The 25,034-nt window shown below is 36.4% G+C and overlaps 5 protein-coding genes across 11 annotated transcripts in view; 2 read left to right on the forward strand and 3 right to left on the reverse strand.

The window, feature by feature from the left end:
* Positions 1-1,374: 1,374 nt before the first annotated feature.
* On the forward strand, positions 1,375-4,452 carry LOC111799801 (UDP-glucuronic acid decarboxylase 1). The gene is made up of 8 exons (XM_023683281.1): positions 1,375-2,227; positions 2,352-2,499; positions 2,590-2,669; positions 2,833-2,916; positions 3,026-3,100; positions 3,349-3,441; positions 3,661-3,894; positions 4,072-4,452. The coding sequence occupies exons 1-7, from the start codon at positions 1,598-1,600 to the stop codon at positions 3,865-3,867; spliced, it is 1,317 nt and encodes a 438-aa protein (XP_023539049.1). The 5' UTR covers positions 1,375-1,597; the 3' UTR covers positions 3,868-3,894; positions 4,072-4,452.
* A 2,752-nt stretch (positions 4,453-7,204) lies between these two features.
* On the forward strand, positions 7,205-9,117 carry LOC111800396 (protein SODIUM POTASSIUM ROOT DEFECTIVE 2-like). The gene is made up of 3 exons (XM_023684072.1): positions 7,205-8,156; positions 8,301-8,376; positions 8,532-9,117. Exons 1-3 carry the CDS (start codon positions 7,497-7,499, stop codon positions 8,768-8,770), a joined length of 975 nt encoding a protein of 324 aa, XP_023539840.1. The 5' UTR covers positions 7,205-7,496; the 3' UTR covers positions 8,771-9,117.
* A 186-nt stretch (positions 9,118-9,303) lies between these two features.
* The window catches only part of LOC111800392, a 28,167-nt gene continuing 12,436 nt past the window's right edge, over positions 9,304-25,034 (reverse strand). Inside the window, exons 1-5 of one of the 3 annotated variants that reach the window (XM_023684061.1) lie at positions 14,390-14,507; positions 14,126-14,253; positions 11,001-13,195; positions 10,716-10,899; positions 9,304-10,052 (exon numbers count right to left, since the gene is read on the reverse strand). In XM_023684061.1, the coding sequence (XP_023539829.1) occupies positions 9,433-10,052; positions 10,716-10,899; positions 11,001-12,887 (2,691 nt within the window). In that variant the 5' untranslated portion in view covers positions 12,888-13,195; positions 14,126-14,253; positions 14,390-14,507 and the 3' untranslated portion in view covers positions 9,304-9,432. Of the gene's footprint in view, positions 10,053-10,715; positions 10,900-11,000; positions 13,196-13,489; positions 14,086-14,125; positions 14,254-14,389; positions 14,508-25,034 lie in introns of those variants that run through there. The other 2 variants (XM_023684062.1, XR_002815984.1) reach the window with 2 other exon arrangements.
* LOC111800395 (protein SLOW GREEN 1, chloroplastic-like) lies at positions 15,389-19,331 on the reverse strand. Of its 4 annotated transcripts, none has more exons than XM_023684071.1 (3): positions 18,001-19,331; positions 16,432-16,491; positions 15,389-15,563 (listed from the first exon to the last, which is right to left on the reverse strand). In XM_023684071.1, exon 1 carries the CDS (start codon positions 19,176-19,178, stop codon positions 18,111-18,113), a length of 1,068 nt encoding a protein of 355 aa, XP_023539839.1. In that variant the 5' UTR covers positions 19,179-19,331; the 3' UTR covers positions 15,389-15,563; positions 16,432-16,491; positions 18,001-18,110. The 4 variants fall into 4 exon arrangements, with proteins under 4 accessions (XP_023539839.1, XP_023539838.1, XP_023539836.1 ...); XM_023684070.1 differs by having other exon boundaries at positions 16,432-17,737; XM_023684068.1 differs by having other exon boundaries at positions 17,065-19,331.
* On the reverse strand, positions 19,847-24,021 carry LOC111800394 (serine/threonine-protein kinase AFC1). Of its 2 annotated transcripts, none has more exons than XM_023684066.1 (13): positions 23,692-24,021; positions 23,236-23,407; positions 22,909-22,935; positions 22,602-22,755; positions 22,470-22,518; positions 22,234-22,348; positions 21,958-22,049; positions 21,691-21,847; positions 21,541-21,605; positions 21,047-21,144; positions 20,841-20,946; positions 20,586-20,725; positions 19,847-20,227 (listed from the first exon to the last, which is right to left on the reverse strand). In XM_023684066.1, the coding sequence occupies exons 1-13, from the start codon at positions 23,797-23,799 to the stop codon at positions 20,209-20,211; spliced, it is 1,302 nt and encodes a 433-aa protein (XP_023539834.1). In that variant the 5' UTR covers positions 23,800-24,021; the 3' UTR covers positions 19,847-20,208. The 2 variants fall into 2 exon arrangements, with proteins under 2 accessions (XP_023539834.1, XP_023539833.1); XM_023684065.1 differs by having other exon boundaries at positions 19,847-20,241.

Genomic DNA, 25,034 nt, shown 5'->3' on the forward strand with positions numbered 1-25,034 from the left:
TATTTGCCTTGTGCGTGCGTTGTCAGCTCGTGCCGTAAGGTATTGGGTTAAGTCCCGCTATTCAGTCAGCTCATGTCGTAAGGTGTTGGGTTAAGTCCCGCTATTTTGATCTATGCTATAAAAACCTTCGTAGGTTGGTGGCTTGTTCCTTAAAACTGATCTATCCTTTCTCTGTCTTGATTGTATGTTCGGTGTAGAATCGATAGTAGTACACTGTGTTAAAAAACCTTAACCGAGGTCGAAGATCTAAATTTTCCTACTCGTCCTTGAAGCCAAGAAACCTCACTTCTTGAAAATTTTGACAACTCGAGGTTAAAGTTAGATTTAATCCAACACTTCTCGTTGACCCTTTTGAGGTTGTTTGGTGCAAGAAATTTGGAGATAGAGATGAGCTCGAGTTTGTGATACCTGTGTCTGATCCAGAAAATAATTAACCAGGGTATTCAAAGCTTTCTTAATTTCCCTTTTATTTTAATTTGTTATTGTATTTTGAATATTCTTAATTATTTAATTAGCTAGAAGATAAGTAATTAATGAATTAGAATAAATCAATAATAATTTATTTAAATTTTATATCTAATTCATTTTTAATGAAATTAATAGTTAATTAGTTAAAAATATTTAGTAAGTTAATTAGGTTGAATTTAATTATATTAGTAAAAAACCGTTTTCAATAATTGTAACTAATTATTTGTTTATTATTTATAACGAATTAATTACTTTATCCATTATTAATATCTAATTTATTAATTCAAATTACATTTATAGTTAACAATAATGAGCTATAAGTAATTAAAATTAACTAATTTAATTTAATTTGTATTTATCGATAAAAATATATACTAATATTAATTGTATGGTCAATTCATTTCTTTGTTTAATTATCATTAAATTCTTTATTTTATTTATTTAGTGAGAGCACCAAACAATTGAAAATTAAATTAAAAAACTAAACAAAAATTTAATTTAAATATGAAAGAAAAATATTAATTAAGGATAAAAATATTTTTATATAGAAAAATTTAATTATTATCCTAAACTTGTTATGTAAAAATTACCTATTAATTAAGTTCGTGGACAAATTAACTATTAAATAATATTATAAAAAATTTAATATTTTTTTTTTTAAAAAATGACATTATTATTAGATGCATATTATATAATTCATTAAAAGTAGGTAAGCATATTTATTTTTAATGATTTCTTTTTATAAATAAATAAATAAATAAATAAATAAATAAATAAATATATATATATATATTAATGAAAAATTAGGGGAAATGTTAGAAAAGAATAGCGTGAAAATTTTGGAGGAAGGGTAATTTCGTCAATGGGTTGGTTTGGATGAATTAAAGTTAGGGCACTGTTCATAATTACAATTACCTAACGCTTTAATCTGTTTCAGATGGGAAATTTTGGTGATCTCTTAGGTACCGAATGGTTGAAATTCGATCTTAAGGTTCATAACACTTCAATTATGCATCCAAATTTCTGAAAATTCTTACTAGGAAACTCCCTACTCGACTTCTCGTTGTCTTGATTTGTAATCACGTTCAGAAGCTACTGTGAATCGATTTCAACGACTCACCATTGAGCAATGCAGAGCATCAAACAGCTCCATAAGCAATCCAGCATCAATCACCGGCGGGATGAAGAAGTTCCGACGGTTTCAACATCGCCGTATTCGCCAAAAGCTCTCAAACACCCCAGATCTCTGCCCAGATCCATCAATTACCTGTTCCGCGAGCAGAGGCTTCTGTTTGTTTTTGTCGGCATTTTAATTGGCTCTACGTTCTTCATTCTCCAGCCCACTCTGTCCCGTATTGGCCCCTCTGAAGCTGGTTCTGCAATTCGCAGATCGTTTTCTACAAGTTTGACGAGCAGGGACGAGGTTTCGGGGTCGGGGTTATATGGATTTGGTAAAACGGGGGGCAGAATCCCCGTCGGTATTGGCCGCCGGAGGTGGAGGATTGTTGTCACCGGTGGAGCTGGATTTGTGGGAAGTCATCTTGTGGATAAGCTAATTGAACGAGGGGATGATGTGATTGTCATTGATAACTTCTTCACTGGTAGAAAGGAGAATTTGGTGCATCATTTGCGAAATCCGCGATTCGAGCTCATTCGACATGATGTGGTTGAGCCAATTCTTTTGGAGGTGGATCAAATCTATCACTTGGCTTGTCCAGCTTCTCCTGTTCATTACAAGTACAATCCTGTCAAGACTATTATATCCTTTTTCTGAACTTCCATTTTCAAGTTCTTGCTCGTTGTGTACTATGTTGCATTTTAGAAAGAAATTTATCTGTTAGAAATCTAATGTTTTTGTCTGGACATCCTTAACTGCTTATCACAAGACAAATGTAATGGGTACATTGAATATGCTTGGCTTGGCAAAGAGAATTGGGGCTAGATTTCTACTTACGAGTACGAGTGAGGTTTATGGTGATCCACTTGAGCATCCTCAGAAGGAAACATATTGGGGAAATGTAAATCCCATAGGTAGAGTGCATTTCATATATATAACATGAGCAGTTCGTTCTATATTTGCGTCAGAGTTACAATTTTCTGAAAATAACTTGTAATTCTTAGGCGAGAGAAGCTGCTATGATGAGGGCAAGAGAACTGCAGAGACCTTAGCTATGGATTATCATAGAGGTGCTGAAGTTGAGGTAACTACTCTGATGTTTAGTTGTATTCCATTAGCTGCTGTTATAATGCTTACAATGAACATGAAGAAAAGGGATCGTTGTATTTTTTTTCCCTTTTTTTATGGGATTAATCTCTTGCAGTTTCCACATTTGTTTGAAAAGTGGTGAGATTTTCTCTTTGCAGGTTCGAATTGCTCGTATTTTTAATACATACGGACCCCGTATGTGTTTAGATGATGGGCGTGTTGTTAGCAACTTTGTTGCACAGGTTAAACATCTCCCCTGAATTTTCCCATCCCCCTATTTAAGATTTGTTCAGGAATTGATCGTGATCAATGCTTAAAATATGTTCTCTAATGCTCTTAGTAATTGTTCAGGCCATCCGCAAACAGCCATTGACTGTTTATGGTGATGGAAAGCAAACACGGAGCTTTCAATATGTCTCTGACTTGGTATGGCATATTGACTTTTGTTTGTAGAAATATAATCATTTAAACATCTTCTGGTTCTTTTCTGTCTTTCCATTTAATTTCCATGAAGGTTAGATGCTTGAATTGTTATTTCTGTGGTTAGTATATGTGTAAGGGCATCGGTTGGGAACTTGACTTGAAAGATCTAAACTGGGCAGCACTACTTCTAAAATGATCTTGTGATTTCAAGAACATATATTGAGGACCTTGGAAATGATCTCCAATGACAGGTTAACGGACTGGTCGCGCTAATGGAAGGTGAACATGTAGGGCCTTTCAACTTGGGTAATCCAGGAGAATTTACCATGCTTGAGCTGGCTGAGGTTTGTTTTTCCGATTGACTCGTTAATCTAATTATTTCTGGATTTTCAGATCATTTCATGTCTGTAAAAAGGAATTTTGAGTGATGTGAACCTTACCTTGCTTGCAAGTAGTGTATTGAGTATTTGCATGTGCACTTCTCCCCGAGAGAGAGAGAGAGAGAAGGAGAGAGAGATTCTGTAGCTATAGTTTCAACATATTTTTGTGTCCTGGTTGTATAGGTTGTCAAAGAAACTATAGATCCAAGTGCGACAATAGAGTTTAGAGCAAATACTGCTGATGATCCTCACAAAAGAAAACCTGACATTAGCAAAGCAAAGTCATTGCTCAACTGGGAACCCAAGGTCGCCCTGAGAGAAGGACTGCCTCTCATGGTGAGCGACTTCCAGAAGCGCATTTTGATTGAAGATGAAGGGAAAGGTTTCTAATGAAGAAAATTGCTAGGAACTCGACAAGTATGTATAGTGCGAATCGACTGAATCTTTTTGATTGATTCATTCATTGTTCAAATATCCTCTAAAAACTTAGCATCATTTCACTATAGGAACATAAAGGTTTTTTGCTCTTCATTACAAGCTTGAGTGCCACATCCCTATTTATTTGTGTTCTTTTCAATGCATTTTATCCAATAGATCTTATGCTGTTGGTGAAAAGGTCGGTCTTCTCGGCCAGATGCTTTGTTTTCTTAACCGAGCACGCTTCAGCAACCTGATGTACGGTTTTTAGAAGCAGCCCTATCTGTTTGTATGGGCATTGAATGTCCTCTCTGGGCATGTCACTCTCACTTGCCCTATTACACTTCATAGATGTATCGCTGCAAATAGACATCACATTCGTATATTGTATTTGTCAACATGAATGATATGATGGTGTGGAACTGTTTCTTGAAGTTTTGCTTCACACAGCCATATCTAGTATGAATTTCCCTTTCATTTCTTTGTTTGTTTGGTGAATGATTTCAACTTTGTTGCTGGTGATGCGGTGGTTGAATCTTATTGAAATGATTGGGAATTTGTGGAGCTGTAGTGAATGGTAATGTATTGTTTTATTAAATGTTGAGAACTTACAAAAACATCCTTTGTAAACTTTTGTTTAGTTGAAGATATACTAACTTTTTGCAATGATGTATTGTTTTCTAGTACTTATTATATTAGTCTCGACAAATATGGCATCAGAGGTTCAAATTTAAGATAATTCCACGGTATAGATTAGTTTTACTTTCACGAATGTTTTCTCGAACATTTGCTATGTTAGTTTTTGTGAGATTCCACATCATTTGGAGAGGGGAACGAAACATTCCTTATAAGGGTGTGGAAACCTCTCCCTACTAGCGGTGGACTTGGACTATTACAATTGGTATTAGAGCCAAGCATCGGGTGGTGGAACATTGGTCCCCAATGGGTGGATTGTGAGATCTTACATCGGTTGGAGTGTGAGGCTGACGACGATATGTGACAGGCCAAAGAGGACAATTTCTACTAGCGGTGGGGCTTGAGCAGTTACAAATGGTATCAGAGCCAAACATCGAGCAGTTGAACATTGGTCCACAAGGTGAGTGGATTGCGAGATCTCACATCAGTTGGAGAGGGAAACAAAACATTTCTTACAAGGGTATTTCTTACAAGAGTGTAAAAATCAATACTTAGCGGACACATTTTAAAATCGTGAGGGAAACGGTAATGCACGAAAAGCTTGGGTAAGCTTGAGAGAGAATTAACTTTTTGGTACAAATATTTGGACCAATAGCAAAATGATATCTCCTGTGCCTTTCTTTTTTCCTTCAAAAGAGTAATGGGTAATTGAACACGCAGCTTTTGATGATTGGACGCCTTGGGATCTGATACCCAAAGCATCCTAAAACCTTTGTTTTCATGTACAAGAATCCAATTCTATACAAAAAGAGAGAACAGATTCCATTCCCCACAAAAAAAAAAAAAAAAAAAAAAAAAAAAAAAAAAAAAAAAAANAAATGAAACAAATATTTTAAAGAGTGTCAAATTTGAGATAACATCATTCTTGATTCTACCATCTCTCTATAAGAAAGTTTAGGCTACTTTTGTGGATTTGGCTTTCTCTCCATTATGCTATGTTAAAATTCAAACGAGCATGAAACACTAAGGTAGAAAATTGAGACATTTATGCAGCTAACTTTCTTTTTTATGTACCATTACATCTTGAAAGTCAATCCAAGGGCATAATAGAATGTATTAAGAAGTCGAGTTTTAAGTAAGAACTCACATAATCGACCAATCTAATTATAGTTTAACGAGTTAAGACATATATTTTGGACCAAGAGACCAGATGTCATATGCCGTTGAACTAAAATAAAATAATAACGTGACCCATAAGACCAAGGAAGGTTAAGCTAGAGGAATCCACTAGAAAACTCAAAATAAATGCTTGAAAGATTNACCCAGACGACAATTTGCATAAACAAAACTTATTAATGGTTGGGTTTTAACACAAAAAAGGAATGGTAAGAGAACAAAGTGGACCAAGGATAGGTTGGCATTGAAAGAAATGGTGAAGAAACACATTAAATTGATAGATATGGGTTGCCATTATGTGAAAAAAAAGGAATAAAATGAAGAACAAATGAAAGCCAATACTATCAGCATCTGATACCCATGAGCCACAGAAAGGGAACTCCAGGGCTTCATATTAGAAACAAAGAAGCAAAAAAGTAGCTTTGAGGTTAATACTTTCCATCACAAGGGAAAAAAATATATATATATTATTCCCTCTCTTTCCCACCTTCCCTTTTTAGCTGTTTGGGTGCTTCGAGTTTGATTGATAATCTTCTAATTAGTACGATCAAAGTAATACCCGAAAATGGACTCTTTGAAATCATCAAAACAAGGACGGTAGCAACATTAGCAATTGTATAGTGAGATCCCACATCGATTGAAGTGGAGAACGAAATATTCTTTATAAGGGTGTGGAAAGCCCAAAAGGAAAAACCTAAAGATGACAATATCTACTAGTAGTAGGCTTGAGTCGTTACAGTTGCCATCACGATCGATGATCGAATTGTTTGTATGATGTTGAACGGAGGTGAATCAGACTATGAATTGCAAGGAGACAAGTTACTATTGTCATATAGTCTGATACTTGTTGGGTTGCTTTCACTCCACAGACAACACATGGATTGAATTTTCTGTAAATTTCATCAGAAGGTTTCATTGTAAGACATGATTTTGTTGGATGTATCAAATAAATTCTGCAGGGTCAGGCTGATAAAAGAAAACACTATAGTTCCCACTTATAATTTTCCCTGCGTTTCTTTTCAACTGGAAGGCTCTGACTCCATAATTTCTTTGGCTCAGTATCTGCTTATTACCGTATTGAATCTCGGACAAAAGAGATAAAAACTGGAAACAATAATTAATCTCTCTCTAAACATCGGTTGAGATTAGGAAGGAGAACGAAACATTTTTTATAAACGTATGGAAACCTCTCCTAGAAGACGCATTTTAAAAACCTTGGGATAAACCCGAAAGGAAAAACCCAGAGAAGACAATATCTACTAGCAGTTGGCTTGAACTATTACAAATGGGATCAGAACTAGACACAGGATGATGTGTCAGCGAGGAGGCTGAATCCCGAAAGGGGTGAACACGAGGCGATGTGCCAGCAAGGACGCTGGACCTCGAAGGGGTGTAAATTGGGGGGTCCCACATCGATTGAAGAGAGAACAAGTGTCAGCGAGAACACTGGGCCCCAAAGGGAAGTGGATTGTGAGATTCCACATTGATTGGGGAGGACAACGAAACATTCTTTATAAGAGTGTAGAAACTTATCTCTAGTAAACACATTTTTAAAGTCTGGAGGGAAAGTCTGAAATGGAAGGCTCGAAAAGGACAATATCTGCTAGTAGTGAACTTGAACCGCTTCTCTCTATTTCTCTCTCTCTAAAAAGAATAGCTGAAAACTAGAAAAGAACAAACGCCTATATGTAAAAGCTCTCACTCATCTCTCTCTTCTCCTATAGGTTCAGATTCTTCCAGCCAAACCATTTCTCTCTCCCTCACATACACACATAAATCATTGTCAAAAGATGGAAGGCACAGATATATTCTGTGCATCCCAAGCTTCAACAGCCATATGCTCAAGCATGGAAATTGAGGAAGCCTCCTCGTCATCCTCCTCCTTCCCCTCCTCGCCCGCTATTCAGCTCGGTGGTCGTGCTCTCGACCGCCACAATCCCATCATCTGTGATGGAAGAAGAAACAGCACTGCCCCCAACAGTCTCTTAACGCCTCCTCGTGATTTTACTCGACCGCCTTTCAGTCCCCAACCTCACCATCAACTCACAAAGAGCAAGAAAACCTCTTCAAAAGGTAACAGAAGAACCAAGAACAAAATCCCATCAGTGAAACAAGAAAATGAAGAGAAAGAAGATTGTCATACTCTTCCATCTACTGATACTTTGAAAAAGAGCTCCTTCATTCCAACTGATATTGTTACAAGGAGCTTTGCTAAGCTGAACGATCTGATCGCTCCTCCTGCTCCACCACCAGCTGGCTCCTCCAGATACCTACTTGGAAGTGATTCACAATCAGAATTCTTCGACAGGTTACCGGAGACCGACCCTGTTTACGATATCGTCCCAGCTGATGATTACCAAGAACTCAAAACTGACGTAAACCAAGATGGGTCTACTTCAACAACTCAAGAAACATTGTCTCAGCAGCCCAAACCAACTCCTACCAAACAGGTTTGCCACATTGCTAACCTTTATAAAGAAGTAATATGACAGGAAAAAGAAAAGCATGAAACAATGTAACTGGTTTTAACATTCTAGAAGTTAATGGCTGTCTTTTTCTTAAACAGAGATGTTTGGTTTTGGTTTTGGTCGCAGGTTGTGGTCTTGATGGTGTCACTGCACTGTAAAGGCTGTGAAGGGAAAGTCAGGAAACATCTTTCAAAAATGGAAGGTATGCTAAAACTTCCCTAAAGAATACGCTTAATCTATCCATTCTTTTCAAATTTGTATTCTTTAAGAATACGCTCTTCTCTAAGATTTGATGTTTTTACGCTTGACCCGATCGACTAAGTATGAGACCGATTTCACTTCTAATTCTGCAAGCAGGAGTTACATCCTTCAACATAGACTCTGCAGCCAAGAAAGTGACAATAGAAGGAGATGTAACGCCAGTGGGAGTTTTGGCAAGTGTATCAAAGCTAAAGCACGCTAAGTTTTGGACTTCTCAACAGCCAACACCACCACCGCCCCCACTGACTACGCCACCACAGCCACCACCATCCACCGCGTTAACGGTGGCTTCAACATCAGCCACCACAGAAATGCCAGAAAACCAGCTTGGTTAATCCTATCTATTGTTTGAAAAAGTTGAGTTTACTGTACATCTACCAAAAAAGGTTGGGATTCTAGAGCATGCTGTTGAGAAGTTTCAAGTTCTAATTCTCTCTTTCCCTTGTTACTTTTGAAGTTTTGAGCTTTCAATAAGGAAAAGAGTGGCATCTCATAATCAAAACTATTGGGAAAGAGACCACTAAGTTATTCTTAAAGAAAGGGAATTCGATTCCCCATGGCCTTGGTGTAAATCCAATACAGGCATGCCTTTTCTATTCCCAAAGCCTTCATTATCTGATGAGGTTGGTCTTCTCCAAAAAAAAATATATTCCCCAGTATAATGTTATGGGAAGCTGTTGTTTAAACCTTTCATTGAATGGCTCTTGGTAAGGGTCATAGACTAACGGTAATGTTTAGCAATTACTGCTAAAATCACATTGTCATATGATCCTTAAAGTAAGATGCCATATAAGCTCAAAAGTTGAAAATTTTAACTCTAAACTTATCTAAACTATAAAAAAATGTTGAACTTAGCTAGGATTTAACATAGACATGGTTTTATGCATCCTTCTAAGTCTAAAAGATGCAGCATTTAATCATGAAACGGGTATTTGCATTCCGTTTTAAGGCTTTGGTATCTTATTTCAACAGAGAAATTATATGAAAGCTACACGATCTATGAACACATGTCAACTACCTCGTCTATGAGTTCGTCTACCAATAATCTCTCAATTTCCTTGCCTACTACATCAACATCATGCCCCAACACTAACCATTGAGTTGTCCTTCCCACCACTTTCTCTACAATGTCTTCATCTACTTTCTTCTCTTGCTTAGCTAAAAATTTACACAAAGTATTGTAGAGCCCTTCATTATTCTCGACTTGAATTGTTGGGGGCCTTACCCATGGATAAGGGTCGGTGAATTTTTGGTAAATATCCAAAATTCCTAAATTTATACGGTCAAAAAGTAGCTTTCTTTCTGACCTTGGTTGAGAAGACCAATTCATGTACTTCTTCTCAAGCTCCTCAAATGTAGAAGGATCTACGGGGCATTCAAGAGAATGCCACGTTGCAATAAGCATGTCGGGATTGGTATCTTTGAAAGCTGAGTTCTGTAAGACATCGGCTAGAAATGAAAGCTCCCAGCTATCTTCAGTTTTACATGCATATTTCTCCTCTGGAAACCCAATGGATTCTTCCCCTCCATCTTCGTCACCCGAGATGTGCTGGGTTTCTTCAGATTCAGTAAAAGCTTCTGTCTCTAACTTGAGTAACTTGAGTTGCATTCGAAGCCCTGTATTCATGAGAGAGAATGAATTAAAACTTTTCCAGCTTAAGAAAACCAAAGATAGCCAAACCAGAGATTCTAAAATCTCCAAAGGCCTGGCTAGTACTCATTTTCAGAACACTTGAGTGAGATCTTAGGCATTTCAGAACGTAGGATTCAGATGTGCAGCCAAGGCTTGATATCTGAATATATTATTCAGATATGTTGAGTCTACGATTGAAAGCAGAATGAAATCCAGGAATATATAAAATATGGCGGCTTTATACTCCTCACTTATCATATCATATCATATCCATCTCTGTCTTGTCTCTGTTGAATGAAGACTTGATCACTCCATTCAATAGTTTTATTCTTTCCTTTCCATCCTTTTAAAGTCCAGCTAAATTTGGAGAACTAAAACGAAAAGCAAACTATTCCACTACCTATAAAGATAATGATTTGGTCCAACATCTTAAACAGTTACAGATGACTACCACACAATTGACCTTCAGTAAGTTTAACAGCAATACCATGGACAAATTTGAAGCACAGTTCAATATGTTCATGTTTTGAATAAAATCATTCTTGAATAACAGGCAGCAAATTTCAATTACTTCAAAGTTAGGTTGATTTCATCTGCCAAATCAATTCAATAAATGCCAAAAGGAGAACATAATTTTATGTAATTACCATGGAGGTCAGCACTGAGACTCTCAAAGCAATCAGAACCAGGAGGTAGATCATCCGTAAAAGGAGGTTCCAGAACTGAAACTGGACTTGGCTGATCAGCCTCCTTAGAGCTTACGGGAGATTCTAATCCAGGAACAGATTTCAGATGGCACGAAGTATCCTCAGAAGCCTCAGGCGACAATTCCTGGATATGAAAAAATGTTTTAGCTGGGAAAAATTGTTGAGTGCGAGATTTTCATGGTCAAAATATCTTGAAATGTACAGTGAGAATATTTGAAGGCAAACCTTAGATATAAAAGAATCTTGGTCACCAAAGCAAGAATTATCTTCTACCACTGAATGAACAGACAATTCAGGTTGAAGTTCATCATTAGACAATACAATCACTTCATCGGATTTCACTCTCAAATCCATCCAATTTTCAAGAACTTGAGTCGGGTCTTTCACAGGAAGAAATGTTGATTCTTCAACAACCTGAAGATTTCTTTCGGCTGGATCATTGTCATTACAATCACTGTCTTGATTCTGACTAGTGCAAATCTCCAGTACAGGGCTATTACATTCCCCAAATGAACAGGTAGAACTGTGAGATTTCTTTCTCCTAGATCTGGAGCTTCTGCGGGATATACGTTCCCTTTGGCACGAACTCTCCCTAATTGCCTCCTTTCTTTGCCACTTGAGGGCCTCATTTGGTATCACAAGTTGATCCATGCTCAGAGAATCAGAATTTGTTTTAAAAATCTCAAAGGCAGATGATGAAGCGGGAAGAGATCTAGACCTATACAACTTTTCTACGCAGATGTCCTTCCAGCCATCCCTACTGCTTATGCCAAAAGGTTCAGTGCGTTGATCATTCAAAAGTTTACCACTGGATCCTCCACCATGCCTTGGTTCCATATACGCAGGAATTGTTTCTTTCTCAGGCATGGCAAGCATCTCAGCCAGTGTGCGACTCCTACTAACGGTACCCATGTTATGGTAGTCACAGGTTGTTTTCCACCTTTCTGACAATCTCTTCTTAGCCTCTGCACTCAGCGATGACTTTTTATAACGAAATGATGAAGACCGGCATTGACCATTTAAGTCAAACTTGTAACTGGAATTGCATTTTTCAGCATCTAAATCATTCCCAATGAAAGGACTTCCATACCTATCCTGTCTTGTTATTCCAAGAGATGAACTCATGGAATTAGAATCAAAATTCTCTCTCACTTGCCTAGTTTTCTTCTTGGAAATTTCTTTAGAATATCTAACCTCGTGACTTAGCCCTACATCATGATCATGAGTTCTCAAGGTTTCCACCCCCCTGTTCTCTGTCCTTTCAGAGTCTGATGGCTTCCTACAACCAGACTGAAAAACATGTGAGGACGGTATAACAATGCTGGCAGAATTCTGTGCCTCTCCAAGTTTTGGCTTCAAGACAACAATTCTTTTTGGGAAGACAGCCAATCTTTCATCATCTTCTAATTTAATTCTTGTACTCCGCACAGAATTTTTGGCAACATAATTACCATCAAAGGAGCTCATATGACCACTAAAATGTTTGCAAGGTTTTGTGCGCTTCTTTCGTGGATTTCTCCTCACTGACTGCCTACCATAGTTATAGCACCCATCATTCTCATCATCTGATGATTTCATAGCTACCGCATGAGAACAATTAGAGTGGGGAAGAACATCATTAATGTCAAGCAGATGCTTCATGAACAGAGAGTCTGGCTGCTGGAGATATTTCAGTAGAAGTTTCTTGTTTGAATCCAGCACTTCAAATGCATCATGAAATTCCTTGGAACCCTGTAGCTTCTCATCAGTTGCAAGACGTTTAGCATCCATGAACTTCTTATGAATAAATTCCATATCTGCTCGGGCAGGCTTCAGATTATCAGTTCTCGGTACTGAGAAACTGCTGCTTCCCTTCATTGAAGTTTCCTGTATCTCAAACACATCCTTAATTTTTTGCTGATGCCTTGAACTTCGTGCATACAGCTTATTATCGTCAGATGTAACACGCCTTTGAGATTTTTCAGGTGATATCGTCCTCTGCAAATAGTTTCCTTCTGTCTTCTTCTGTTGTTTACAATATGACTGCCGATGCGGCACTGGCATCCCATCCAGACCCATCAATTTGGCAACGGGACTAGGCGACCTCCTTCTGGATTCAGTTTCTCTAGACATTTCTTCTGCCAAAATATTACCAAGTTTCCAAACCTTGCCTAAAGGACTCCTAATTCAACTTAAGTGTGAACTATGATTTCTGAATTCATTTTACCAAACCATCAATACTGTTTCTATTTTTATACTACAGAGTAACCAAAAAAGAGGGAGAATCAACAGAAGAGATGATGACATTTACATAAGATAAGAAAAGATCTCGTAACTCAATTTGATGAAGAAAGTGGTATAAACCATATCACATAGCTCATCCAACATGTAATGCAGGCATGCAATCTGCTTCTGGTGAGATTTGAAGACCTGGCTCTTTCCTGGAAAATTTAGTAAGGATCTTCAGTTGGAATGCAGCAAGAGCAAAAAGGGGTGAAGGATCAAAGAAATTTGAAAAAGAAGACAATAAAAAAAACCCAAAGTTTGAAAAATAGAATTAGAGAAGATTTATCAGGGAATCTAGTATTGCTACTCACAGAATCCAATGTTTCAAAACATAGCAAAAAATATTCTTTTTAAATTTACAGGAAATATTTCAAAAAGAAGAACAAAGCATGAAGAGTTCACAAAAAGTAAAAATGAAATTCAATTTAAAGGTGAACTTGGCAAAGTACTTGGGGTGGCGATCACTTCTCCGAGCTACTTGTTTTCACGCGCCTCAATTATGCCAGAAAAATCATTACAGAAAGAAATGATTTTATAAAGAAATCCCTGAAAAAAAGTCAAAAAGCAAGTTCTTGAAAACTTGCTTTATCAAAGGTACATTCAAACCCAGGCAATAACATAACCTTTGAAGCTTCATATTGCAGACAAACTGCAACGGACATCAGTAAAAAAATTAAATATGTAGAAACAAAATTCTTTCTAATTACTCATTTTCTCCTCTTGCTAAAAGAAAAAGGAGCCAGCCAAAAATCAAATCCTTGGCTTTTCAAATCAAATTATCAAATCAACCAAAAAGCAGGCTAATGGGATCGCAACTTTCTCAGTTTCATTAGCATTATGCAGCAAAACAAAGGAAAAACCACACGTTCCAGCCGAGAAAATTGTAGCACAACGCAAGAAGAATCATTATATAACAAAAAAACTCGATCAACGATTTACCTCAGTACATCCAACATAAGTACAATAACAAACAAACAAACATACAAACAAACAAGTCCGTCTCTGTACTCTTTTCCTTTCCCGAAATTTCCTCAACAGCCAAACAGAAAACACCCCAAAGAAACAAGAAAAATAAAGAAAGAAACCTTCTCGAATAAGTCGCCCCTTCGTAACAACTGTTCAACCCGAGCTTGGACGAGTGATTCCCGTGAGCCTCTACCTATTTGACTGAAGCAAGTCGAAGCTTCTCCATTCAACGCATTAAAAGCAATTTCTAAACAAACAGCAAGTGAAGGACATTCTCAGTCTCAGATTCAAAATTCAGTAAACTTCGGAAATCTACAGATCGTGGGATTCGAGAGAAAACAGCCAATCTGGAATGTGCATAGGACAGGGAAACAGAACCTAACCGTAGCCAAATCGGAAACAAGAAATTCCACACCGGTGGATCGAGACGGCGGAGAGCGGCGGTGGAATCAATGAGAGAGAGAAAAAGGAGAGAGAGAAGAAGAAAAAAAAGGAAAGGGACTTGAACATTCAAATTGGCAAAAGATTGAGAAAGACGAGCGGGCAAGTGGCAGGAAAGAGAGAGAAATTTGGAGGGTAATTTTGTAAAATGACAGACAGGGTAGATTTGGTAATAAAATAGTTTAGAACAATTCTTTATATTTAAAACTTTGGTAGCATCAAACATCTTGACTTTTGTGTATTTATTTATTTTTAAAATGTTTACCTTTTTTTATTTTTTATTTTTTATTTTCTTTTCTTCAATCAATACTATAAGAAAAAATAATTAACAAAATTGAAAAAATAACTCATATTATCCTAATTATATATATATATATTTCCAATCTTGCCAATATTATAATTTTCCACAAAAAATAATTATTAAATTATAAATCTTAATATTTTTATGTTGTTTATTTCGATGTAATTAATAATAAATATAATTTAATCAAAATTTATCTACCTTTTACTTTTTACAAAATACCAAAACTACCCACTTCCAAAAGTCTAACTTACTTTCACATCTGAACAAAATATATGGTCAATTCTCAAAACCTTCCTTCACTCCTAAATCACTCCAACCAAATAAATGAATGAATAAAGCTATCATTAGCTGTTCGGGTCTCCATCCCTGTGAAATTACTCATTTATTTTTGCAAGGATTGAGGCGAGGACGGGAATGAAAATGGAAAATATTTTCCGTCCTCGACCTCATTTATCTAATAGGGAAAAAAATGTTCTCCACTCCCTCCTTCGTTCTCCATCTAAATGGGAAATCCCCTCTCCGTTACCTGTGAAGCCTGATTTCACGAGTAAAATGGACATCTCTAACTATTATAAAAGTATTATAGTAGACTTTTTTTTGGGTATACCAATACTCAAATGATTAATGAGAATATAAATGAAAATGAAAAAAAAGTATAGTATAATGCATGTCATGAAAGTACTTGGTACAAATATTTTATTGGGAAATAAAAAGGATGGGTAAGCATGCAGTGGTGCATGAAACATGGACAGAGTGATAGGACATATGACAACTGAAGCTTCTTTTGTTTCCTTCCAATTCATGCACTGCTCCTAGAGAGAGAGAGAGAGAACAGACAAGAACAGAGGGAAACAGGGCGCAAGAAAACAAGAAGTACCATATAAGAACAACAGTTTGAGTTTATTGGTCATTATCACTACAAATCTTACCATATCATACAATAATCAAATACATACTCATTCAACCATTTCATTATTTAATCCAGAAATATGCACTTTAACTAGTTAATCCACAATTTAGATTAGCAAACATTCCTCATTTTCGATCGAGAATATATACTTAAACTAGTTAATCCAACTTAGATTAGTAAAAATTTGTATTTCAATAAAACAAAACAAAATAATTTACGAACAAGAAAGGTAACGATATGTATTATGAACTAAAAGTTAAAAAAGTGGAAAGACCCACTTCAATTTTTTAAAAGAAAAAACGTTTACTGCATCCATTCTACTTTATAAGAGAACTTTGTACTAAATCATTGAAGATTTTTGTTCAAAAAAATAAAGAACAAAAGATCATTTCTCAGTGTTAACAATAATAAAATAAAATAAAATGTAATCTACAAGTAATCTCACTTATTTAGTTTTTTTTTTTGTTTATGAAAAGTTTATTTGATTCTAATAATTTCTCATCTTATAAAACGTTTGAATTCTTAATCAAACTTCAACCAAATAAGTTTTCGAAAACGAGTTATTTAAAACTTGATTTAAGATGGGTAAGAAAAGTAAATATGGAAACAAGAGATTCGCTTCATCTTCTGAAATCAAAACTCTAAAGGTTATAAACTAAAAACTAAATGGTACCTGAAATGATGATAGTTACAGGTAAAAAGATCATGATGGACATGTCCTTATTAAGCAATCAAGAGGCACATGAAACCAAGAAGATGTATAGACCAACCTTTGTGTCGTATCTTGTGGGGAGTTCTTGGTCTCCAAGCCTCCACTTGTTCTTTACCCTCTGCAATTGCATGGCCCAGATGAATTAATGCGACGTGACAGAGAAATGAAACTCAAATTCATTTTTAAACCCAAAAAATACAGACACAATTACATCATGAGAATCTACATCTACCTAAGACTGTATCTCACTTCAGAATGTAAAAGTAAAATGAAAAAGAAGCAAAGTCCTTTGAAGGGAGAAAATGAAGCAGAGCATTAAAAAGGCCAGGTGTTACGGGCTATGTCGTGCATGGAAGAGACATACAGCCACAAAAGTTGAAAGCAAGGGGTGACCTAAAACATTTAAAAAGCATGCCATGGTGCTCCACTTCAATTTTCAAATGGAAGGACACTATTTAATAAAGTTAGGCATAATAATAGACGCAAATCAAGACTACTTTAATCAACAATAATAATCTGGTATTATTCATGACTAGTTTAAGAGTTCTAAATTCTATGTGCGAGGTAGAACGCACTCTAAAAAGATAAACCAGAAGAAAAACATATAAATATCTCTTTCAAATCTTTAATACCTTGGTAAAGAGTATATAAGAAGAAAAACATACAAATATCTCTTTCAAATCTTTAATACCTTGGTAAAGAGTATATGTCTCAATCATATAATCAAGTTAGATAATTCAAAGCCAATCTCAAGGAACAGTGCAAGTTTCGTAGGGTCTTTCTGTCTAGGTGCAAGTAGCCTACATCTTCACATACATGGTCTTTCTGTCGAGGTTCAAATAGTACATGTCAATTTCACTGAGCTCCTTTCTGAGACAGTGCCCAGATCGTTATACCTTGCATGCGGGTCAGAACTTACCCGATAAGGAATTTCGCTACCTTAAGACCGTTATAGTTAGGGCCACCGTTCACCGAGACTTTGATCATTGGCTCCCTTGTCATTAGGTCACCAAGTTTCTTGACCTTCCGACACTGTACCATCTTCACCATTTTATAAACAAGATCTAGAGACTCAAGAGAAAGGAGAAAAGCAATGTACAATCTTCACCAGTCACCCTATTAGAAGGAGATAGGGTGCTAAAGTAAATTCAAATGTTCACTACTTAAGATTTAGGAGAAAAATTCAAAGTTCCTGTTTCTCCCTTGAGAGAAAGAGAGAGGGAAAGAAAGAAAGCAACCAAATGTTGCTTTTGAACAAGCCAGAAAATGCTCTAACTCAGTCCAAAACAGGGGGGTTTTGTCAGCCAAATTGTAGGAAATAATTTTGCTTCTGGTTTCCTTCTCTCTACCGAAAAGGATCAAACCTGCAACATATGGAATACCCCAAGACTTTTATCTCAGTTCCCCACAAAGCCAACAAGCTACAAAAGGTTTAGGACAAATTGTAGGAAGTAATTCACATAATGGCATGATTCAAAGTTAAAAAAATTTGTCCAAAAATCCATGATGAACAATAGAAGTTCACCAACCAAAGAGTACTTTGATTAGACACATGCAATTCAATGCACCAAGCCCCAGCAATGAAAAAAATAGGATCCATAACATGGGAATAACAAAACATATTTACCTCATCCCTTAATTTCAACCAAATATGACAAAAAGTGGAGCTAGATTGCAACTAAGCAACAAAACCATCATTGTAGAACCAGAAAGCTCTGAAGATATGAAAAAAGACAGTCAGTGATTTGAAGTCGATGCATCCCTCTCAATTTGTTGTACGAAATGCTTGGTTGAAAACGTGTTTTCATCAAAATATTCTTTATAGGGATGGTTCTTCGGAACAAGCCTTCGAAATATCTCAAATTGTTTCTCAGCCTCATCATTCTTCTTAAGCAGAGTATAAAGAATTCCCTGACACAAATATGGCCTAAAATCCCTCGGCTCCTCCCTCTCTAGTTCCTGGTAATCTTTCAGTGCTTCGGAGTAACTACCCTCCATGACTTTAATCTGAGCTATCAAGAGCTTAAAGTCCCTTTCCTCCGATTTCCCTTTAAGTTTCTTGCAATGTTCTAATGCCCTTTCAACCCTATTCAGAATCGCCTTCAATGAATCAGTATCTGATGTCTCCGTCAACATTACAAGCCCATGATAGGCCTCAGCCTGAAAAGGATCCTTCGATAAAATCCTTTCAAATTCCTTTCTCGCCAATTCAGAATCGCCAATATGAATATAAACGTTGGCCTTCAATACTAGCCATTCTAAGTCATCGGGCTCAAGTTCAATTAAACGGTCTAAAATTTTAATCGCTTCAGGAAACTTGCGAGCCTTAACTCTTACCTCCATGAGCAATCCAAGAGCTTCAACATCATTGGGATTGTGTACCAGTTGTTCTTCAAGTGCCCTCTCTTTATCTTCTTCACCATCCGTTGATTCCTTCACAGATTCCACCGTAGGCGGAGGAATTGGGGCTGCAATAGCAGGTTTGCCGCAAAACCGCATAAAAAACAAGGCGGCGGCAAAAGTGACGCAGGTGGTTTTGAGGATCGACGAGGAAATGGGGTCTAGAATTTGGGGGAGTGAAGGCCCACGCCGTCGTGGAGCTTGACAAAACGAGTCGAACGATAGCGACGGTGATCGCTTCAAGGCTCTAACAGATGACGATTTGTACGACGACGACGACGACGACGGTACCGGCAGTGGGGTTCTGATGCTAAGATAAGAAATTGGTTTTGAAATCCAGGGGACACCGTTGACGAGAAGGTGAAGGGACTGGTGGCAGTGCTGCAGCTTACCAAGAGAATCCATGGCGTCGGGAGAAGAGAAACGGGATGTTACAGGGGAAATCCAAAACCCTGATCACGTTACCAAGGGAGAAACCGAAGAACTTCGACGATGAGTGTACAGAAATCTGCGTATGTACACCTTCTACGACGTCGTTTAACTGAGAAGGCAAAATGCGCCATCATTTTTGGCGCTATTTTCAAAATATATACTTAGCTTCACAAAATTCTATTTTGAGCTTTAATAATTTATTTTACTTCCAAATTTTAAAATATTTTCCATTCCAAAATCTTATATTTTATGTAATAATTGCTTTTGATGTTTATTATCAAATTTCATATCAGTTTTTACAAAAACCTTATGTAACCATCAAAGAGACCAAATTGTAATGAGAATTTCAATTTAATTATTATTTTTTTTTATAATAAAGAACATTTCAAAACTTCTAAAATTTAAAATATATAAATAAATAAAAATTTAAAAATGAATGGCTTTCATATATTTAAAAATTAAAACTCCCCAATTTAAAGAAGAATAAAAAATATACATATTCAAGGAGCTTAGGTTTCTTTTTCCCATTTCAGAAAATCTATTTTAATTTCCGAAAATACATTTTAATGAATATGAAGATGAAGATTTAAATCTCGAACCTCTTAATCAAAGATCATCCGGTAATGAGCTCAAGTTGCATATGCACCATGACTTCTAATGATCATTATTCAAACTTATTGAGTGGCCATTGTGTTGTTCAATTGAATGAAGGCATTTGATAACCTAAAACGAGATGGTCGAACACTTTCTACATATAATTCACTTGTTTTCCACTTCCATCTCCAAAAAGATTGTTTACTTTGTATATAATGTTCAATATAATCTCAATCATTTTCTGTTACCTCCATCTTCCTCTGTGGCTTTCCTATAGTATTTCTGTCTGTAACCAAAAATGGCGGGGCAACGCGAGTTCTCTCTAACGCACGCCCTTTTCGGCAAGGCTGCTCACAGCTCCAGTTTTCATTCAACGGCAGCTTTCGGTTTGCTATCTACATTCCAACGGTTAGACCTTGCCCAAGCACCTGGAAATAATGAACTAGCCAGTATGCATATCAATACAAAAAGAATATTAGTACATTACTTAGGTAAATTTGCATAAAAACCTTCACAAACCAAACTGGAATAAGGAACAGATCAGATGATGATTGTATGAAATAGACAAGGGAACAGGGGAAAGAAAAAGGAATGTGATAGAATCATCTTTAGGGGTTTTAGCTACACAAGAATTTGACAAATACAAAAGAATAAAAAGGAGGAGATGATGAACAGCAGCTTATTAGTGAAACAATTCATCACATTTTTAAGTTTTTCTTTCTCCCTCGATAGCAGAGCTCACTCTTTGATTAAAATGCGAATGAGAACTACAAAGGGTAACCACACCTTCTTAGATCCCTCGTGAAGAAAGGATGTCTTAGTGCTTCCCTTGCCATGAGCCTCTCGGTGGGATCATAGCGTAAGAGGCCTTGCAGGAGATCAATCAAATCACCAGCAGAGTGATCGACATGCTGCATTACAAGGTTCTGCATGGAACATTTCAAAGGAGAAACACTACAGAATTACAAGCTTGAAACTTCAAAAAATAATGATAATAGTAAATAAAAGAAGTGGAAGGTGAAAATAAGTGGAAATAATTACCGGAAGCCTAGGTAACTTCCAGACTGCTCTCATGCTTTCACGAGATGTTACACTCTGGGGCCAATCAAGCTGCATGCCCCGCCTAAAGTATTTCTCAGCACGGCGACTGCAAAATTTATGACAAATTACGAATAATTAGAGCTTTGTCATTAACTCAAACCCGAAAATAAATAAATAAATAAATAAAAGGAGAACAAAATCCTTACTCAGCCCGCAGAACCATATGTTGAGGTAAGGGGCCCAAAACCTTCTCCATCATGGCAAGATGCTCCAAGTTTTCGTGTGTTTGAAAAAGTGCCTCGCCCTGCTTACCGAGCAAAAGATAAATTATTAAAGCAGAAGTCAAAAGATAATACATAGCTAGTTGTAAAAATAACTCGACTAATAAGAAAACAAAAAAAGGAAATTCATATTTTCCAAACTTTTTTTAAATCAACATTTTCATAGTGGCCAATTACCAACATAACTCCCCATGAAGCTGTAATGAGCAATAAGTCGTATAAAATCTCTCACCGTGATCTACAATATTTACAAGGATTCTTTCCCCAAAAAGCAGCCAAGACAGAAGAGCAATAAAAAGGAAATTCCCAATTCCAAATATTTTTAAACAAAGTTCAATTTTGATCGAGGAAAAATGAAATCTAGAAATCTAATGAAAGCAATAAATGGTTTAACCTATAGTCCAAATGATAGTGCTTACAGAACAAAGTTCAACAAGTATGCATCCCACGCTCCATAGGTCACAAGGATAGTTCCATCCTAGACCTGCAGGCAATACAACAGTGTGTAATTCAAGGGAGCGAGGCATAGCAACTGGTAAAACAATGATACTGCAACTGGAAATATGTACCCAGGATAACTTCAGGTGCCCTATAATGACGTGTGGAAACAATATAGCTGTGATCTTGATGTTCAGTAGTGGTACTTCCAAAATCAATGAGCTTGATCGCAGCTGACTTTGGAAGATTCTTGAAATAGGACCCGTCTTTTGCTGAACGTGATAAGAACTAGAATGCAGGAAGGGGGTTAGTTTATAAAAAGAGCAACATATATCAAACATCCAAAAATGTTCCCTTCCCACACATGACCGCAAAGGTGTTGGAAGCAATCAGTATACCTTATGGTCTGGCACTCTAATGAACTCTGAGGAAACAAGAAGAATATTCTCTGGCTTCAAATCAGTGTGAATCAGCCGTAGCTCGTGCATAACTACATATAATCATTGAAAAGGTTAATAAGACAGATATCTGTTATATGTCTAATATTTCATGCACCAGCAAACAAACTTGAATTTCAGTAGGCATCATATATTTCAATAAGATATTCTAGGATCCATGTTGCATTTATTCAAGCATCAAGTAAATAACAAAAATTGCAAGAATTATTCACACACATGCTACAGACTCCAGAAGTTGTCTGGCAAACTCCCGAACAAGATCAATGGGAAATGAACGGTAGCTGTTTTTGCGAAGAAAATCGTATAAGCTTGGTCCAAGCTTCTCAAATACCTGCCGAAACCATTTAAATTCATCTGCAAGTTTCCTTTTAACTCACACAATATTCAGGCATGGAGAAACTAGTATTGCCCCTCCAAATTAATCAAATCAGGAGATATTAACAAATACTTACAATACATATATGATTACGATAGTCAAACCAATTCCGAATTTGCACACAACTGCAAGGAATGAAACCACTTATACTAGTATTTACTTTGAACTTCTCCAACAAAAGAGTGAAGTAAGATTGAACAAATCTTACCGAGTGCCTCCAATATCATGCCTGGCCAGCCTTTGTAGGACATCAATTTCAATCATGGCAGCTTCCCGATATTTGCTTATAGAACGAACAATTTTAATAGCCACAACCTCTTTTTTCTCACTATCCAAGCATTCTAAGACTTGTCCAAATGTTCCTATAGAGATGGGGAAAATTTTATTGAATTTTGTAAAGAGAAAAGACAAATAAACAAATAAACCCATAAAATACACCAAGAGAGAGCAACAGAGATGAATATAGATACATAGAGAAGAAGATAAAACTAGGTTCCTGAAGCTGCTATACTAACCTTCACCCATTTTGCTCAGAATTCTGTCTGCAGAAGGCATAAACAGGGATATCAGCTAATGCCAGAGGTATAACAATAATAGGCACAAGTATCAAGAAATACGCGGTGGGAAATAAAGAATCAACGTTTCTACCATCTATTACTACGTCCAAGATGCAACAGTTAATCAGATAACTTCCAAATTAGAAACAAATTCCAAAAAATTTACAATTAATCTGATCCCTCTCACAAAGTGTCAAAAATGCACCAAGGGATGACAATGACCATATCATGAGAAAACGAAAAACAAGTTCATATGCTACAGTAAGAGAACTGGGAGATACTTACAACGAGGAGTTAAACATTCTCCAATGGAGAATACATAGTGTCCATCTTTGTCATCAGGCCTCCATGGAGGAGATCCAAGGCGCGGTGCCCCCCTGCAATACATAGTCGGATATCCATAATTGGAAAATTGCCCGTTCCCAAATTCCTGCCCGCAGTATGGTGGTGGAACAACCTGAATTCATAACAAGTCAAAACTCAAAGTTAAACATAAGTGCAGAATCATCGAAGTACAAACGCTTTGGTCCCTAGATCTCATCATACGTTGAAAAGCCATAAAGAGCCGATTCAATTTCCACGATTTGAAATTTTCAATCTCCATTCCACAAGCACAAGTTATTGTATAACATGGTAAATGAATTATAACGATAACCAGGTCCTCAAAACGAAGAATTAGATTTAAAAATACAAAATAAAACTCATAAATCCCAACATGCACGAAAGAGTAACAACCAGTACCTTCGGAGGAGGAACAGGAGGAGGCATATCCCAAGCTAATCTCTGCCTCTTCTTCGGGCGTTTATCCATATTTTTGTGCGGAAATTCAATCATCCTTTGCGTTTCCATTTTGCCTGGTTTTTCCCCAATTTTCTCTTCTTCTCTCGTAACAGAGAATTCCAAGAGAAATCGTAGATCACAACAACACAAACCTGAAATCCGAAGATCAATTCGAAGCAAATCTGAGGGAATGAAGTATAGAAGATGACGAAAATTCAACCTTCGTAACCCTAATCGTGGAACAGATCTCGAACAGAAGTTCGGACCAGTTCGGGATTAACCCAGATTGATGAGCATCCTAACTTAACCAGCAATAGCGGTTTATTTCCCTAACTATGGTTAGGAACAAGTGGGCCCATCCTCTTCGAAAAAGTTTAGTTTTCACGGAGGCGGGAACATGAAAATGGGTGCCCTTTCTGGTGGCGCTCACGAAAAAGGAAAGCCCACTGATATTTTTTATCCAAAATGTGGGCCTACAGCCCATTATAAGTAAAAAGACTAAATTACCCTTCGATATTTCTAAATTTCTATATTCTTTTTCAATTAAGAAATATATATTAACTAATCGAAATATATTTTTTATATTTAAATTCTTAATTAAGTTTTAAAAATAAAAAAATATTTTAATATAAAACCGATATATATATATATATATCTTTATATTTATGAAAAAATACAAGAGTGTTCATATGATTCGAGAATCCAACTAATTTGTACTACCCAACTGAAACCATAAAAGTTGGGTTGGATTGAACTTAAATTTTTTTAAAAACAAAAAATTCGAGTCAGGTCAACTTATAATAGAGTTACAATTCTACCATACATTTAAGATTATAAGAAAAATTAAGAATATTTTACCTTTCGTAGCTGATGTTAGTGACGTGTCATCACTTGTGAATATTTGATATTTTGAGTTTTGTAGAACCTGAAAATAGAGAGTTGGGTTGGGTTATGAACTCTATTTAGATGGTTGTGTTCACCAACTCAATCAATCTGAAATTTCAAATTGATCTAAAAGATTTTCTCAACTCAACCTAATTTGTGTAAGCTCCTTAAAAAAATATCCTATTTCCAGATTGACAGACTCTAACCTATGTATAAACTTTTGGCGAAGAAAGACAATTTAATTTCAAACTTAAATTTATGAATTAAATTAATGTTGGTAGTTGAAGTTGTTAAACAAGAAAGATTAAGCCAATTGAATGTCGTTGTCTTGGAAAAGACATTACAAAAATCCAAAGAAAGAAACAAAAACACATAGTCAAGGATTTAAAATCGACTTGAAAATGATTAATTAATGTTAA

The sequence above is a fragment of the Cucurbita pepo genome, chromosome LG08 (assembly GCF_002806865.2).
Source record: "Cucurbita pepo subsp. pepo cultivar mu-cu-16 chromosome LG08, ASM280686v2, whole genome shotgun sequence".
Lineage (NCBI taxonomy): Eukaryota > Viridiplantae > Streptophyta > Magnoliopsida > Cucurbitales > Cucurbitaceae > Cucurbita > Cucurbita pepo.